Source organism: Tupaia chinensis, unplaced genomic scaffold, assembly GCF_000334495.1.
Source record: "Tupaia chinensis unplaced genomic scaffold, TupChi_1.0 Scaffold000365_1, whole genome shotgun sequence".
NCBI classification, from domain to species: domain Eukaryota; kingdom Metazoa; phylum Chordata; class Mammalia; order Scandentia; family Tupaiidae; genus Tupaia; species Tupaia belangeri.
Genome location: NW_006159862.1, coordinates 953,715 through 972,805, shown reverse-complemented (window position 1 = coordinate 972,805; position 19,091 = coordinate 953,715). Strand labels below are relative to the sequence as shown.

At 41.1% G+C, this 19,091-nt stretch overlaps 1 protein-coding gene across 7 annotated transcripts in view; it reads left to right on the top strand.

Moving 5' to 3' along the window:
• The window catches only part of PIGL (phosphatidylinositol glycan anchor biosynthesis class L), a 121,650-nt gene that overhangs the window by 2,726 nt on the left and 99,833 nt on the right, over positions 1-19,091 (top strand). For 5 of the 7 annotated variants that reach the window (XM_006153180.3, XM_027773697.1, XM_006153179.3 and 2 more), the window contains exon 2: positions 16,661-16,760. The exons of the other annotated variants lie outside the window; for them this stretch is intronic. In XM_006153180.3, the coding sequence (XP_006153242.1) occupies positions 16,661-16,760 (100 nt within the window). The remainder of the gene's footprint in view (positions 1-16,660; positions 16,761-19,091) is intronic. 7 annotated transcript variants of the gene reach the window in all.

Below are 19,091 nucleotides of genomic sequence, written 5' to 3'. Positions count from 1 at the left end.
TTTAAAGAGGTTTTTGCTATCGGACACATGAGCTTGCCAGAAAGCCAGAGAGAGACAGAAAGCAAGAAATCATCCCCCAGGGGGGATGGCCACGCCACAATCCTTTCTCCTCCATTCTCCTCTCAGGATCTTGGGCACACACGCACACGTGTCCAGCATGAGTTTAAGCCACCGAGTCCAGGACTCGAACCCCAGTCAACTACATGAGCGTCTAGCGACGTAGCCATTACACCATCTGCTGGTCCCATTTTTATATCTTATACTATAAGTATGGGAATCAAATTATAACCAAATTTGTTTCAAGATCTGCAAAAGAAACCTGAAACATATTTTCAAAATGTTATAGATACAACGTGCTCTTTAATAAGCTTCTGCATATTTTTAAGAGGTTCATAAAATTTTAGACCAGAAATCAATTTTTTTTAATCTTACCACTTTTTCATTTTTTTTTAGAATTACTTAATATTATTATGTATTATTATTATTTTATTATTATTATGCTGTAGGGCACATGTGCTCACCAGAGACAGAAAGAGAAAGTGAGAAAGCAAGCTGCCTGGCCATGTGGGAGGCCACCTGCTGGCCTCCACCTCTTTCTTTTATTGTTAGTTTATTTATTTATTGAGTGAGTGAATGAGGAAGAGAGACAAGTACCATTGGCAGAGTCTCACTAAACCTAGATCCTCTCCTCAGTCTCCCAGCCTGTCAGGATCACAGGCCAAGATCTACCAAGGTTCCAAATCCGCACCACCCAGTATGGGTGGTGTCTCCAGTATGGTATAGTAGTGCCCTGTGCCCTTTGTCATCGTGCTGGGCCATCAAAATTCTTTTTTTTATTGAGATGAGATTTTTGCTATAGGGTACATTCACTCACCAGAGACAACAGAAAAGCAGGAAGGGAGAAATCCTCAGTCCCTTTTCAATTCTCATCTCAGGATTTTGGGTGTGCACACATGTGCCCGGTGTGAGATTTAAGCCGCCAGGTTCAGCACTCGAACTGCAATTAACTACGTGGGAGCCCAGCAATGTAATCATTATTCATCTGCTGATCCCAGCACTCAATATTTTCATTGCTCTTATTTATTATTTCCTGTAAATCCAAACTGCCATTTTAAATTGTTCTCTCTTATACCTTTTTAAATTACTTATAAAATTTCCAAATCATTTTTAAAAAATGTTGATGAAGAATTCACCCCACATAGGCCAGCAGGTTAATGTGCTGGTCTCCCACATAGCTGACCATGGTTCTCTGTCTGTCTCTTTCTGGTGAGCACACATGCCCTATAGCAAATTAATTCTCTTTTTTTAAAAAAAGAATTATGTATGTATTTATTTTCATTTGTTATTATTATTTTTTAATTTGAGCAGAAAGAGAGAGCGAGAAAAGGAAAGCAAGAAAGGAAGCTGCCAGGTCCGGGACTCAAACTGCAGTCAGCCTTGTGGGAATCCAGTGCCTTTAACCACTATGCCACCTACTGGTCCCATTAAAAAATGATTCTTTAAAAAAGAATCTGCCACACATTTGGACCAGCCCTGTGGCCTGGTGATTAAGGGAACTGGATCCCACATGGCCAACTAAGCGACTTGAATCCCAGACCCAGTAGCTTGAAAAACATGCTGGGCATATGTGTATGTTTGCCCAAAATCCCAGTGAGATGGAAAAATTGAGAAGGGACTGCTATATGACCACACCCCATTGGGGGAGCTCTCTCCTCTCTCTCTTGTCTCTTTCTAGTGAGCACATATACATTCTGGGAAAATTTAAAAAGTTCTCTACATTCCTGACTTAACATTCTAACATGAAAAATAAATTGTGAGGGACCAGCAGTTGGTGTAATGGCTATGTCCCTGGACTCCCACGTACGTAGTCGACCGCAGTTCGCATCCCGGACCCGGTGGCTTAAAACTCACGCCGGGCGCGTGTGCGTGCGTGCCCAAGATCCCAAGAGGAGAATGGAAAAGAAGGGATTGCAGCGTGGCCGTTCCCCCTGGGGGGTTATTTCTCACTTTCTGTCTCTCTGTCTCTCTCTGTCTGGCGAGGGCACACGCTTGACAGCAAAAACCTCTCCAAAAAACTAAATAAATAAATTATGACACAATATAATGAAAGCTGTAATATTGTGATAGAGAATGCACTAATTCTCTTTTCAGATATAAAGTGGAGAAAAGCATTAATTCTCTTTTCTAAGATTTAGAGTAAGGAAAGCTTCTCCAACTAGATTTTCTTTTGAACTGGACTTGAAAAATATAAATAGGTAGGGCCTAGCAGATGGCATAGTAGTTCTGTCAGTGGACTCCCACATAGCCACTTGTGGTTCGAGTCCCACACCCAGCAGCTTAAAACTTATACCTAGCATGTGTGCATGCATGCCCAAAATCCCAAGAGAAGAATGGAGAAGGGATTGTGGCATGGCGGTTCGGGGGAGGGGTCTCTGTGTGTGCATGCACCCTATAAAAAAATCTCAAAAAAATAGAAGTAGATATATAGGCAGTGGGGCAAGTCATTCTGCCAGTAGTAAAGACATCAGTAAGTTTTGGACTTGTATGAGTAATTCATTCTAGGGGAAATGTGAAGCAGGAAAAAAGACTTTTTGTTGTTGATGGTTTATTCAATCCTCTCAGCAATTCTGAGGTAGGTGCTGTCGTTCCCATTTTACAGATATGGAAACTAAGTCACAAAGAATTTAAGTTAAAAGCTAAAGTGACCAGCTGTCATGTAGAAGAGCCAGGGCCTATAACTCTTCTCCATCTTGAACCGTTACACCTAATCTGCCTCTTACACTGCTTTGTGTGCCATGTCAGCTGGTGAAATAGCTATACTGATTCCTAAGCATATGTTCCGAGAAATAATAGTTCATTAAACTGCCAATTTTTTTCAAATAATTGTTTTATTTAACTTTATTTATTTATTTATTTGACCAGAGAGGGACGGAGAGAGAAGGAAAGCGAGAAAGCAAGCCATGCATGACCACATCCCACTAGGCGGGCTCTTGAGTCCCAGGTCCAGGACTTGAACCATAGTCAGCCATGTGAAAATCCAGTGCCCTTAACCACCATGCCACCTGCTGGCCCCTGAACTGCCATTTTTTAATTAAAGGACCCAAACTATGGCTAGTAAACTGAACTGTAGTGCTGGAAGCCACGTGACCTACTACAATTTGGGGTCCTAGGATGGGCCTGAAAACACTCTGAGTGTGTGCAGAGATTGCAGCATGTCAGGACCCTATTAGGGTGGTTCGTTCTCTGTATCTCATGCATTTACACTGTCATGAGTGAGATAAAATATTTTTTAACTATTGGAAAAAAAAAATAGTCCATGTGACTTGGACTTCCTCACAACCTGGTAGATGGGTTCATGGTCGAGTATCCTAAGAGAAAACCTGTGTTGGGGGTAGCCATACCACCTTTTCTGACCTAGCCTTGGAAATGATGCTGTTTCACTTCTGCTGCATTCTCCCCATACAACGATCACAAGTCCAGGCTCAAGGCAATAAGTATACTTCACTTCCTGCCAGAGAGTGTCAAGGTTCTAGCAGTGCATTGGGACTAAAAATAGAACTAGCTGTTTTGGGGAAATGCAGCCTATCACACCAACTAAAGGTAAATGTGTAGGTAACAATTCTTGTAGGGAGGTCACATTTTTCTTATTATCCCTTCTATAAGAACTGAATCAGAGAGGAACGTTGCACCACCACCTCCATCTAGGGCGAGTTTTTTTCCTAGTTCCCACACTGGAGTCCATCATGTCCGTGTAGATACTCTCTACCCTATGTCAAAAACCTAAAAAAAAAAAAAAAAAAGGATATTCCTTATTGGCCAGCCCCATAATGCAGCAGTTAAGTGCTATGCCTTGAGAACCAGCTCCCATGTGGCTGACTACAGTTCAAACGCTGGCCCTGACAGCTTGCAAAACACACCCAGCATGTGTGCCCGAAATCCTGATGGGTAGGAGAAGTGAAAAAAAGACTGTAGCGTTACCACACCCCATTGCGGGTGCTTTTCTACCCACTCCTCACAAGTACACATGCCCTCTGGCAATGAAAAAAAAAGATGACTGAATAAAAACAGTACCCTTTTCATAAATTGGTAATGCCAATGGGTTATCTGGTAGGTATACTGTTACTAAAATTTTATGCATTGCTAAATATATGTTTACATTCTTTTCTCTAATAATTAAGCTTGGGATTTATATGCCAGCTAACCTTATACACAGTCCCTATTTTGAACCTCCTTTATACTTTAAGGAGTTGAGAGATTTAAGTACATGACTGTCCAGTGGCTGAGGCGCTTAAAGGAGCCAGATTCCACATGGCCAACCCTGTGATTCAAATCCTGACCCCAGCATCTTGAGAAACACCCCAGGCACATATCGGTGCATGCTCAAAATCCCAGCAGGATGGAGAAGTGGAAGAGAAGGGATTACAGCAGGGCCATGCAGCAATGGGGAGTGTGCTTTGTCTGCCTCTCTGGCAAATTAAAATAAAGTTTTTAGTGTAAAAATAGAGGACTTAGCTCAGCCACAGTGGCACATACTGCTAAGATTCTGCTTGAGGGCTTAGGTCAAAAAGGAGGCCTGTGGTTCCTGAATCAAACTAAACAGGCCAGGTTCAGTGGTAAACGCCTTAATCCCAGCAACTCTGTGAGGCTTGGGCAGGAGAATTTGACATGGTGGAAATCTGTCAAAAATCAGTCTCTCTCGGGAACCAGCAGTTAGCGTAATGGCTATGTCGCTGGATTCCCACGTAGTCGACCATGGTTCGCATCCCAGACCCGGTGGCTTAAAACTCACGCCGGGCGCGTGTGCCAGCGTCCCCAGGAGGAGAATGGAGGAGAAGGGATTGCGGCAAGACCATCCCCCCTGGGGGGTGATTTCTCACTTTCTGTCTCTCTGTCTGTCTGGCGAGTGCACTCACTCTATAGCAAAAATCTCTCCAAAAAGAAAAAAACTAACTAAAAACAAATATCAATCTCTCTCTAGATTTTAGTTTAGTCGTAATAGTCAATATGTGTGTATGCATAAGAGAGAGGAAAAAACACCCTCAACCGAGTTTCATGGAACAATTCCTTTACCCCTGCTCTCCTGCTCCTCAGGATCACAGGCATGTGTGTGTACACTTGGCTGGAGCTGGAATCCCAGGCCACGTGGCTTCCAGCTCTTCAGTTCAGTGTGCTACTGCCTGCCACCACAGCTGAGATCTGGAGATGGCCTTTCTCTTACATATTTTAAAAAGGACTTTTGAGCCAGCAGGTGGCATGGTGCGTGGGGCACTGGACTCCTACATGGCTGAGTGTGGTTCGAGTCCTGGATCCAATGGCTTGAAACTCATACCAGGCATGTATGTGTGCATGCCTGGAGTCCTGGGAAGAGAATGGAGGAGAAGGAATTGCAATGTGGCTGTCCCTCCGGGAGCTGATTTCTCACTTTTTCTCTCACAGTCTCTCTCTCTGGTTATTGCCTGTGACCTACAGCTAAGACCTTAAAAAAAGAAAAAAAACACATTTAAGAGCAAAGTTGGTTGAACTGTGAGAACCCATGAAAGAAATGCTAATGAAATATTAGGGACAATATCATATATTACACCAGAGAGGAATTCTGCAGTGCCGAAGATTGTGAATACTGAAAAGAAAAGATTTTTGTGTGAAAAAGGAAGTGCAGGGGTCGGGCAGGTGGTGTGGTAGTTAAGGGCACTGGACTCCCACATGGCCGACTGGTTCGAGTCCTGGACCTAGCAGCTTTCTCACTTTCTCTCTTTCTCTCTCTCTCTCTCTCTTTCATACTCTATCCCTCTCTAGTCAAATTTAAATAAACAAATAAAGTTAAATAAAATAAAATTTTTTTTTAAAAAAAGTACAGCAGTGCTAATCTGATAGAAGTGTAGAGTGGAGAGAATCAACACATTGTGCAGCATTTTGAAGAGCTCAGTACTGGAAACACTTGTTAAAATTTCACTGCAGGGAGCTGGACACTGTTCTCATTAATGCACACTTTTCATTCCATCTGATACAAAAATGTTGGTCATATTCAGAAAAAGACAGCTTCCCATATGTTTGGCCTTTTAATGACCATCTGTAAGTCACATATCAGAAAAACTAACAAAAAGAAACATTTCCATTAGCACAAGTCAAAACAAAGACGGTTCTTTGGGGAATAATGACAAACTATACTATTCACAAGTGTGACTGTACTGGTTAATAGCATCTGACGTATTTGATCCTGCTACATAGATAGGTGATTAGTATCTTCTTTTTTTTAAAGAATTATTTATTTAATTATATATATATATTTGTATATGTACATATATATAAATGTAAAATAAAAATATTGAGATCAGCAGTTAGCATAATGGCTATGTCTCTGGACTCCCATGTAGTTGACCGCAGTTCGAGTCCCGGACCCAGTGGCTTAAACTCATGCCGGGCACATGTGCGAACATGCGTGCCCAGGATCCCGAGAGGAGAATGGAGGAGAAGGGATTGCAGCGTGGCCATCCTCCCTGCGGGGGTGATTTCTCGCTTTCTGTCTCTCTGTCTCTCTCTGTCTTTCTGGCAAGCACACACGCCCTATAGCAAAAAAAAAGAAGGAAAAAATATGTTTACCGGGTCCAGCAGGTAGCATAGTTGTTAAAGCACTGGAATCCCACATGGCCAATCACAGTTTGATTCCCAGACCTGGTGGCTTGCTTTCTCCCTTTCTATCTTCCTCTATCTCTCTCTCTCTCTCTCTCTCTCTCGCATGCATGCCCTATAGCAAATTTTAAAATAATTAGTGACCAGCAGTTGTCATAATGGCTATATCACTGGACTCCTATGTAGTTGACTGCAGTTCGAGTCTCAGACCTGGTGGCTTAAACTGCATGCCCAATATCCCAAGAGGAGAATGGGGGAGAAGGGACTGCAGCATGGCCATCCCCCTTGAGGATTTCTCACTTTATGTCTCTGTCTCTCCCTTTCTGGCGTGTACAAGTGCCCAATAGCAAAAACCTCTCCAAAAAAAAATAATTATTACTATAATGGGGCCAGCAGAGAGCATAGCAGTTACATTGCTGGACTTCCATGTGGCCAACTACAGTTCGAGTTCCAGACCTGGTGGCTTGAAACTCATGCCGGGTACATGTGCATGCATGCCCAAGATCCTGGGAGGAGAAGGACTGCAGCATGGCCATCACCCCAGAGGGTGATTTCTCACCTTCCCTCTCATTGTCTCTGTCTCTTTATGGCAAGCACATGCGCCCTAAGGCAAACACCTCTATAAAAATAATCATAAATGAAATTAAATTAATAATTTTTGAAAAAAAAATTCTAATTTATTTACCTAAGCTCGATGGGAATGCCACAGTAAACCATGACTCTGTGTGGCATTTGCACATGGTAAAGTTTTGGTTCAAGTCCAGAGATCTTCTTAAGTATACCAGGGACACAAATGCCCATTATCCAATGCTAGCTAAAGGCTGTGAGTGGATCCTGGTGTTGAAACCCTAGTAAGAATATTGTTGGGGCCAGCAAGGGGTGTGGTACTTAAGGAGCTGGATCCCACGTGGCCAGCTGCGGTTTGAGTCCTTACCTGGTAGCTTGAAAAATCACACCAGGTACGTGTGTGTATGCCCAAAATCCCAAGAGGAGAATGGAGAAGAAATTGTGGCATGGCTATCCTTCCTGAGGAATGATTTCTCACTTTTGCTTTCTCTGTTTTTCTCTGGCAAGCACACACACCCTATGGCAAAAACCTTTAAAATATATATAGTCCACACTCTATGACTGAAAGTGATTGACTAAAGGATATAGAAACACAGTAAACGAATGTAAATACAGACATAGTGTGTGTGAAAGAGTAGGGTTTGAGGAAGAACAATTAGAAGAAAAATGGGGAGGAAAAGCATTAATGGGACAAAGAAACGTGCCAATTTCTGTTAAAGATATTTTATAGTTTAGTCAACTGGACTAGGGAGAAATGTTCACATGTTAAAATATTCACATTGTAAGCTAAATAATATGATTGACTGTATAAAAGAAAATTAAATCTAAAAAATAATATATAGATATAGTTTCTGTCTCTCACTTCCTTTTTCTCTACCCTACCCTCCCTGTCTCTACTCTCTCTTTTTCTCTATCTCCCTAATAGAAAAAACAAATATGTTTAAAGAAGTACAAATTAACATATTTTTTAATTGTTTACCTATTTTAAATACACAATTTCTATTCTTTTTTTTTAAGAATTATTTTATCTAACTTTCTTTCTTTCTTTTTTTCTTTTAATTTGACTGGAGACGGACAGAAGTGAGAGAGAGAGAGAAGGAAAGTAAGAAAGCAAGCCACCAAGTACGGGACTCGAACTGCTGTCAGCCATGTAGGAGTCCAGTACCTTTAATCATCATGCCACTTGCAAGCCCCAAATACGTAATTTCTACTCTATACTAATAACTCATAATTGAAAGATTTTTATCTTAAGAAAATTTAGTTTCTTTAAAAAAAAAAAAATGGGGCCAGCAGTGGCATGGTGGTTGGACACTCCCACATGGCTTACTACAGTTCAAATCCTGACACTGGTGACTTGCTTTCTCGGTTCCTCTCTGTGTCTCTGGTCAAATTTAAATAAATGAATGAATAAATAAAATTAAATAAAATTTTTTTTTTAAAAAAAGAAAATCTAGTTTCTTTTTTTAATTGTGGTAAAATATACATAACCTGAAAGTTACTATTTTTAAGTGTCCAAGCAATTGACAGTAAATACATTCACAGTATTGTGTAACCATCACCACTGTTTCATCATCGCAAACAGAAACTCTGTGCCCATTAAGCAATAATTACACATTCTCTCCACCCCTGGCCTCTGGCAACCACCTATCTACTTTCTGTCTCTGTGAAGTTGACTATTCTGGGTACATCATATGAGTGCATCACATGGTCATTGTCACTATTTTGTCTAACTTAATTACTTTAATCTTTCTAAAGTTCATCCATGTTGTAGCATGTTATCAGAATTTCATTCCTTTTTTTGACTGAATAATATTCCATTGTATGCATATACCACATTTGGTTTATTCATATATCTGCTAACAGGCACTTGTGTTATTTCCACTGTTTGCCAGTTATGAATAATGCTGCTATGAATATTGGCTTATAAGTATCCATTTGAGTATTGGTTTTCAGTTCTTTTGAGTATATATAATTGCTGAGTCACATGGTAACTGTTTGTTTAAATTTTTGAAGTATAAGGGGCCAACAGGTGGCGTAGTTGTTATGGCACTGGACTCCCACATAGCTAACCATGGTTCAAGTCCCAGACCTGGCAGCTTGAAAGTCAGCGTGGGCACATGTGAGTGCATGCCTAAAATCCCAGGAGGACATGTGAAGAGAAGGGATTGCGATGTGACCATCTCCCCTGAGGAGCGATTTCTAACTTTCCCCCTCACTGTCTCTCTTTCTCTCTCTGGCAAGCACACATGTCCTATGGCAAAAACTTTAAAAAAAATTTTTTAGAAGAATTATCAAACTGTTATTCATAGCAGCTGCCCCATTTTACTTTCCCACCAGCAATGCACTAGAGTTCCATTTTTCCACCTCTTCATCAACACTTGGAATTTTCTTGGCTTTCTTCTACCAGAGCCTTCCTAGTGGGTGTGAAGTAATATCTGATTGTTGAGATTGGTTTTACTTTGTGTTTCCCTAATGACTCATGATGACGAGCTTTTTTTTTTTCTTTAAGAGTTGGTTTGGTTTTTTTTTTTTTTTTTTTTGATATAGGGCACTTGTGTTCACTGGAGAGACATAGAGGGAAAGTGAGAAATCCAGCTAAAGGCCTCAAACCATGCATTTGGCCATGTAGGATCCAACCCCTTCACCCATGCCACCTGCTGGCACAGAGGGAGGCTTTTTTTTTTTTTTTTTTTTTTTTTTGCTTTATATTGTTTTGTTTCTTTTGTTGTTTTTGTTTTGCCAGAGAGAATGTGCACTCAACTGAGAGAGAGAGAAAGCATCCCCAGTGGGGCATGCTCATGCCATAATCCTTTTTCATCTATTCCTCCTTCCCATCAGGATTTGGGGCACACATGCACACATGCCTGGCATGTTTTTCAACCCTCAGGTCTGGAATTTCAACCATGACTGGACATGTGGGATCTGACTCCCTCAGTCATTGAGCTATGAGGCTGGCCCATCTTTTGATGTTTTTGAGTCTGTTACCTTTTTAGAATAAGTAAATTACTTTAAAATTTTTTGAGAAATAAAATGTATACCTTTATATATACATTGTGACATATAAATTTGTTTCTTTACGAAGTAATTTTAATTTCTATTAAGTGTGATTATGATCGTTAGTTGTGACTGAGCAGTGTTAACTATAGGAAGACTTTACTATGCATAAAATTATGCTCAAGCTTATACGTGTATAATGTAGTTTTATATAGAGAAATCTACATGAATCCCATTGTTTTCTATTTCCTAGAATAGTGATTCCAAATATTTTTTACTCACATTCTTCTATTGGTAAGGATATTTTGAGGGACCAGCAGTTGGTGTAATGGCTATGTTGCTGGAATCCCATGTAGTCGACCATGGTTCGAGTCATGGACCTGGTGGCTTTAACTCACACCGGGCACGTGTGTGTGGCATGCCCAAGATTCCGAGAGGAGAATGGAGGAGAAGGGATTGCAGCGTGGCCATCCCTCCTGGGGGGTGATTTCTGGCTTTCTGTCTCTCTGTCTCTCCCTGTCTTTCTGGTGAGCTCATGCACCCTATAGCAAAAACCTCTCCAAAAAATATATATTTTTTTGAGCATATACTCTCATCGTATGTATATGTATTTATATTTAAGCACATGGATTATATGCTTGATCTTAGCCAAAACGCCAAGAAGTGAAATGTTCCACATAAAACATTAAAAAGATATGTTTATAAAAAGATAAACAAATTAAGGGAAGATATGCTAATGTTTTTCTCCACCCCAAAAGATTATCTTTTGCATCACAGGGTACACCCATCCTATTTAAGCACCCCTCTAGGGTGTGTCAGTTAGAAGCTGCTAAAAGATTTCAGACATGTATTCTGAAATGCCTGCATGTTCGCCAAGCTTGGTAAAAACACTTAAACTGGTCTCCGATTTTAAGTCCCTAGCTGCTTATAAGTTCAAAACTAGCCCCATAAACCCATTCACCTCAAGTCTAAGCAATTTCTCACAACCACGGTCATAGACTGATGTGCACAAACTGAGTTTAGGAAATCCATCATTAGTGAACTCTTCATTTATTGAGTTGTCAGAAAAGTCGTGAAGGTGGAACCAGCAGATGGTGTAATGGTTCCATGGACTCCCATGTAGTCGACTGTGGTTCGAGTCCTGGATCCTGTGGCTTAAAACTCACTGAGAAACTAGCAGGTGGCATAATGGTTACATTGCCAGATTCCCATGTGGTTGACCACAATTCGAACCCCAGACCCGGAGGCTTAAAACTCATGCTGGGCACATGTATGTGCATGCCCAAAATCCCAAGAGGAAAATGGAAGGAAAGGGATTGTGACGTGGCCATCCCCTCTAGGGGGGTGATTTCTTTCTTTCTGTTTCCATCTCTCTAGTGAGCACACACTCCCTATAGCAAAAATCTCTCAAAAAAAAAAAAAGAAATACTCATGCTGGGCAGCATGTGTGTGCCTGCCCAAAATCCCAAGGGGGGAAGGGAGGAGAAGGGATTGCAGCATGGCCATATCCCCTGGGGGTGATTTCTCACTTTCTGTCTCTCTGCCTCTCTCTGGCTGTCTGGCGAGCGCAGGTGCCTTATAGCAAAAATCTCTCAGAAAAGAAAAGTCATGACAGATTTTTCTGTTTTTCTGTTCAAAAATGCACTATAACTTTTCTGACCACCCAGTATCTCCAAAGATCAAGTAATCTCGGCTAAAGAAAAGGGAGAGGGATGTGTATGGAATTGAGAGAAACCTAAAATATAACGTCCATCACAAAATTGACTGCAATTTCTGTCTGATTTAAAGGGGGAAAAGGTGTGATAAAGACAATACAAAATTAAAGCCATTATCTACAGTCTTGTTATGGTGAGTCTCTTTGTTGGATGCAGTGTATGATTGTCTCCTATCTGAATTCAAACAGTTCAAAGCTAGCACGGTCAGAGTTGGATGTTTTCAAGTGGGAGGTTTTCTCTGGGTTATCTGCACCCATAAACAGTCTTGTTTCAGTCCTTTGTGAGTGCCAGCAGTGTGCTAGATATCGAGGGCGGTTCAAAGTTGAGTGAGGCCGTGACTTTGAGGTCAGTTATGTTGAGGAATTAATACTCTGATCATGGAATACAGTTAATACTTAAGATTAAAATATTGAGAATGACTACTTGCCAATGAAAATAGGAGAAAGCCTCCTGGAGGAAATGACTTTTTCGTTTTTATAATGAGGAAGAAAGCAAGCTAGAAAAATAGTCTTTGTAAATTTGCTGTAAGGTATGTTCACTCACTAGAAAGAGAGAGAGAGAGAAATGAGAAAGCACCCCCAAGGGAGATGGCCACTCTGCAGTCCCTTCTCCATTCTCTCAAGATTTCCAGGGCACACACATACATGTGCCCAGAGTGATTCTCAAGCCACTGAAGCTGGGACTCACAGCACAGTTGGCCATGTGGGATCCAGCTGCCTAACACCACGCCACTGACCGGCCCAAGCTAGATATTTTTGACAGGGTCTCACCACATCATGTTCCTCCTGGCCCAGCCTCCTAGGGTTCCAGACATGGGACCGTGTCCATCCAGCTTGTTAAGGCTGGGAATTGGACCTGGACTTCCCATTGCAGCCCAAGCTGCTGTGCTGCCCACTCTCCTGCTTGTGCCACCAAGAATTGACATTTGACCTGGGTAATGAAGATAAATTGTAGTTTGGGAAGGGCAGAAGGGTAAGGGGGACAATAAAGAGATAAAGGAAAGAAACACAGGATACTTCAGTGTGCGCTTTGACGTGCATTAGCTCTTAATCCTTCAGAAAGCTTATGGGATGGGTGTTATCCCCACTTAAGGTGGAAAAACTAGCTCAGAAAACTGAATAACTTGCATAACTCACATGCAATGATTTGCTCCAGAGTTAAATGAAAGGTTATTAGCTAGACAGTTGTTCACATTGAGTGCAATTTTAAGTGATACGTGTTTTCACTGTATTAATATTTGTCAAGATACAGAGGAATTCTATTTACCAAAACTATTCTTAAAGAGTATTGTATATGCGTTAGGGAAATACTGAATGCATGAGCTTTTTGGCATGTTGATGAGGTTGAAATTCCCCAAGGGCATTCTGGGATAGCTGGTTGCTAAATTATTTGCCCGAGGATGTTCCCCTGAATGGTTCCTGCACATTTTCCTATAATACTCAGGAGTAGCAATCTCCTCTTTAAACATAAAAACAGGTGTTTGAGAGCTATTGGTGTAAAGCGTCCCAAAGTAATTGTGTGCCCAAATACCCCAGTTGTTCTGAGTGATATACAGGGCCATCCTACATCACATGCTTAACTCCAAAACCAGTGCTCATAGCTATGTGTTAGGCTGCCTCCAGCATGTGACTGAAATGCAGATAGATAGGTAGACAACACATGTAGTACACACAGAGATGGGGAGGAAATGTAAATGGCGGTTCTAAAGATCCTGCTGCCCGTAGTCTTCTCAGGAGTATGTTGTAGTACTTAGTGTTGTATTTCCTTCAACTTTTTATTATAACCAGGCATTTTCAGGTAGTTTAATCCTTTGAGGAACAAGATGGGATAAGAACGAGTGAATAGGGCCAGCCCCATAGTGCAGCAGCTAAGCCCTGTGCATAGGGAGCTGGTTTCCACATGGCCAGCTGTGATTCAAATCCTAGCCTGGCAGCTTGATAAACATTCCAAGCACATGTGCGTTTATGCCCAAATCCTGAAGGGATGGAGAAATAGAGGAAAAGGGACTGCAGCGTGACCACACCGCATTGAAGGATACTTTCGCTCTCTCTGTCTCTCTCCCTCTCTCAAGCACGCATGCCCTCTGGTAATTAGATCAAATAAGTTTTTAGAAAACAGAGGTGCCTGATGGCAGCACAGTGTTAAAACATCACCCTCAGAGGTGTCGCTGCTCTGATGAGAAGGTGGGCTTATGGCACGTGGCCTAGGAGCAACATTACAGTCCCGAGGAAAATCCATTTGATCATGTTCTGAGGATGATTTCATTTCTGACTGAAGCTGTCCCTCAAAGCAAACATATAATAGAAGAAACAGATCTCAGCAATAGGGTGAAGACCCACTTGAGCCCTCTTAGCTACCATGTGGAAAAAAAACAACAACAAAAATGCCACATTTGCCTTATACACAGCACTGACAGCTCTTTCTGTGATGTACTCAGTATGAGGGTGCTGTTAGCATATCTCTGCAGCTGATTTGAAGATATTTCAGTTTCTTTTCTAAGAATGGCTTCCAACAAAGCATCATCAATGAAAATGTACTGCTCCTAAAGGATTTGGAGCAGGATTTTCGGAATTGGGATAGAAAACAATCTCTTTTTGACTGCATCACAATCTATGACAGAAAAACATGATGTCATCATATGTAATCAACAGACAAAAGGCCTGAAAAAAATCTGTCATGGGACATGATCAAACAGGGGAAAGCTTTCAACAGGAGTTGCCAATTCACATGAATCTTTTTTTTTTTTTTTAAATAAAGAATTATTTAGGGCTGACAGGTGCTGGATTCCCACATGGCCGACCATGGTTCAAGTCCCCGACCTGGAGGCTTGCTTCTCGCTTTCCCTTTCTCTGTCTCTCTGGTCAACTTAAAAAATAACAATAACGAATGGAATTAAATAAATAAATAATGTTTATTTTTTTAAAAAAATAAGGAATTATTTATTTATGTTTTATTTTTAATTTTTGCTGCAGAGCACATGTGCTCACCAAAGAGAGAGAGAGAGAGAGATAGAAAACAAGCCAACAGGTCTGAGATTCGAACCACCATAAGCCATGTTAGAGTCCAATGCCTTAATCAGCACTGACCTGCTGGCCCTGAACCTGCATCTTAAAGGATGAACATGAATTTCCACGAAGTATAAACTCCAGCATGATTTTCAATGTGTTTATAGGCCTTATAGCCTCCTTTCATAACCATGACACTATAAATTGACTACAAAGACTCGGTCCTGAAATGACACTAACATATAGCCCAAGTAATTGTTCTATCTGGCTCAGACACTTTGTCAGCCCTGATAATTGTTAATTATCCTTTAGAAAAATAGCAGTGGCAGAAGCAACTGTCTTCCACTACCTTGGCCATGGATCCGTTAGTCTAATACATCACCCATTAGTCTAATACAAGGTTGCTGAAAAGCCAGATTTTTCTACACTGTATGATTCAAATCCAAGAAAGGACTGGAGCTAAGAAGGGAAGTCATTAGCAGAGCACAGCTGCTACAAAGAGCAGGAGCAAAGTACCATGGAATTGACAGGAGAAATGTTTACACGGAACAGATGTAACAGAGAGTTCAGGAGCATGCAGACTTATTTTTTCACAAAGGAGTTGCATAGCAATTATGGATGTTTTCCACAGCATTTATATTAAGCATAATGAAAACAAGGAACTGGTTGTCTTTTATATTCACAAAGCACTTTCCAGTGAGGGGTCCCCGCTCTTCTCTCCAAGGAGAAACTCAAAGTGTAATCAAAGAATTACATAAAGGTATAAAATAACAAAGAGTTACTTCGATTCTAAGAAAATATATTCAATAGCTGACCAATTCTTGGAAGCTGTACATTGAAATTTTTTATAATTATAGGTCTTTCTAGCTGTCCTCTTAAAAAATGATCTGTTGATGATAAGTATCCTCAACTGGACTAGTGAGGAATGTATTCATGTTGGAGAGTTGACTTTACAAGCTAAGTGTTATATAGTGATTGAATGTGTAAAAGAAATTAAATTAAAGCAAAATATATTAAATTAAAAAGAAAGAAAAGAAAAGAAGGAAGGGGAAAAAAGACCCCCCACAGGCATTGAATTCAGTCTCTCTCTTTGGGGATAGTGTATGTTTCATGACAATTCTTACCTGTATCTTATCCTTATTAAATGTGATAAATTCTGAGGGTAAAACACATACACACCACACACACACACACACACACACACACACACACACTACCCCTCTCTAACACTGACTTACATGGGAATGTTCCTAGTTCAAGTCCTGGTTCAACCTCCTTTAAATATGCCAGGCATGTGTGTGCCATGGTTTAGGATGACTAAGGCTAGGGATAGATCGCAGTATCAAAACCCTGTTATTTAAGGGAACCAGCAGTTAGCGTAATGGCTATGTCGCTGGATTCCCACGTAGTCGACCGTGGTTCGTGTCCCGGACCTGGTGGCTTAAAACTCACACCGGGCGCGTGTGCATGCGTGCCCAAGATCCCGAGAGGAGAATGGAGGAGAAGGGATTGCGGCGTGACCATCCCCCCTGGGGGGTGATTTCTCGCTTTCTGTCTCTCTGTCTCTCTCTGTCTGTCTAGCGAGAGCGCACGCGCCCTACAGTGAAAATCTCTCAAAAAAAACAAAACAAAACAAAACAAAAAAAACCCCTGTTATTTAAAACTAAGTAAGTACACTTTAAAAAAAAAAAGATTGAGTGAACACATAGGTCTCCACTGTTAAGTCTACCACTGTATATTTGTTATCCTCAGGAAATTACTACAATCAAGGAGAAATTCGTAAGAAAGAACTTTTGCAGAGCTGTGATGTTTTGGGGATTCCACCTTCCAATGTAACGATTATTGATGACAGGTAATTTTTCTTTTAATGACATAGACATTCACTGACAATAAATATGCAGTAATACACTTGAAAAACAAATGTGGGTGGATAAGAACATCTTATTTGAGGAATTTGCTTAAAATAGCCTCACATTTGTTTATAAATGACAGTGTAGTAGAAATAAATTTTAACTTCCATTCAGATTTTTGGCTTGAGATAACTATGTCTCTTTACATCTTTTAAAATTTTCCTATAACTTGCAAAAATACACAGCAGTATAAAGGACAATATTATGAACCTCCACAGGCTTATTACCTAAACTTAGTAACTATCAAGATTTTGCTGTACTTCCTTCATCCATGACCAGTTAACATCTTTCGTGTTTTGCCTTAGGGTGCATGCTAGTGAGGACAGAGAGAGATAGTCAGAGGGAAAGTGAGAAATCAGCCAACTGGAGGGATGGCCACGCCGCAGTTCCTTCTCCATTCTTCTCCTGAGATTTTGGCAAGCACTGATATGTGCCTGGCATGATTTTCAAACTGCCAGATCCAGAATCAAACCACAGTTGGCCATGTGGGAGTGCAGCACCTTAACCACCTCCTCATGAAGATATATATATTTTTAACTTCAACCATCAAGTTATTCCACCTCTACATACTTAGGTATGCATTTCCTTAGAAGATGGACATTGTTTTGTTTTGTATTGCCAGAGGGTACATGTACTCACCAGAGATTAAGTAGAAATAGAGAACGCACTTCCCAATTGGACATGGTACCCTGTTAGGAACTGGGCCCACAACAGGAGGTGAATGAAAGGCCAGCCAGGGAAACTTCCTTTGTATTTACAGTCACTCACCATGGCTCACATTGCTACCTGAGCTCCACCTCCCATTAGATTCATAGGAAGCCAAACCCTATTGTGAATTGCGCATGCGAGGGATCTAGATTGCATGCTCTCCACCACCCCCTCCCCTGCTGTCCCCACGTTTGTCCATGGAAAAATTGTCTTCCACAAAACCAGTCCCTGGTGCCAAAAAGGCTGGGGACCACTGTAGTAAGTGGTGCCTAGATTCTAGATACACAGCTGAGAACAGGGAAGAGCTAGCAAATGAAAGGAGGTTGCCAAGTCTATACGCAAAGAAGATGCTCAGTGCCCTCATTCACTACTTGTTTATTTTTATTTTCTATATCATTCCAACAAACTTGGTCTCAATTGGTTATCATGTCTTTCGGGTTTTGGTTTTTGCCCTTTTAAGACTGAAACTGATGCATTATTAAATGAGGGGAGGGAGTTGCTGCTATAGGCATACATAGGTAACAAATGACAAATGAATGCTGAATCTACTGGGATCCACTGGGTTAGCTTCAACACTAAGATTTGTCCTGTCACATGTGAAGTCATCCAGAAGCAAGATGGTTCCTCTCTGACTTAACAACATCATCAAAAACCCAAGGCCTGGACCAGCTTATGGCTTGGAGGTTAAGGGAACTGGATCCCACATGGCTGACTATGGAATTCAAATCCCAGATCCAGTAGTTTGAAAAGACATGCCACATGCATGTATATGTGTGACCAAAATCCTTAAAGGAGAGAGCAATAAGAAAGGTATTGTAGTATCACCATGCCTCATTGTGTGTGTGTGTGTGGGGGGGTAATTAAAGATAATCTTTATGGTATTAGGCATTGTTGGAAATTATATTGGAGTTGGAAGGATGGACTCCTGTTTGTTTCAGTACTCTTCAAAGAAATAAAGAAAAATATTTAGATTTATTCTCAGTCTTAGTTGGTTCAGAGTTAACTATTGGGATCACCATGGGGGAATGTCTTCTCTGTCTATGCCAGTGGGTTTTGTAATGCTTGAAAGAACACAGATCTAGATAGAGCCAGACTGCCCAGAGTGAAACTCCAGCTTCATCAGTCCGTTAACTGTGTAACCTAGGCAACTTACTTTTCTGTTTGTAAATTTCCTCTTCTTTAAATCTTTTAAGATACATGGTTTTGAGTCAATTTATGAAAGAAATCACTAGTACCTTTGTTTTCAAAGGTGATATGCCACCTTCTTACTCTGTGGATGTATGTTATGATTTTTTTTTTTTTCATAATGGACAATAAATTCAGGGTCACTTCCATGGCCTGGTGGCTAAGGGAGCTGAAGTGCACCTAGCCAGCCATGTGCTTCAAATCCTGGCCCTGGTGGCTTGAAAACAGGCTGTCCGGGACCAGCAGGTGGCGTAATGGATAAAGGGCTGGACTCACACATGGCTGATCACTGTTTCATCAGCACATGTGCATGTGTACCCAAAATCCCAGAAGGAGAGTGAAGGAGAAGAGACTATGGTATGGCCATCCCCTCTAGGGAG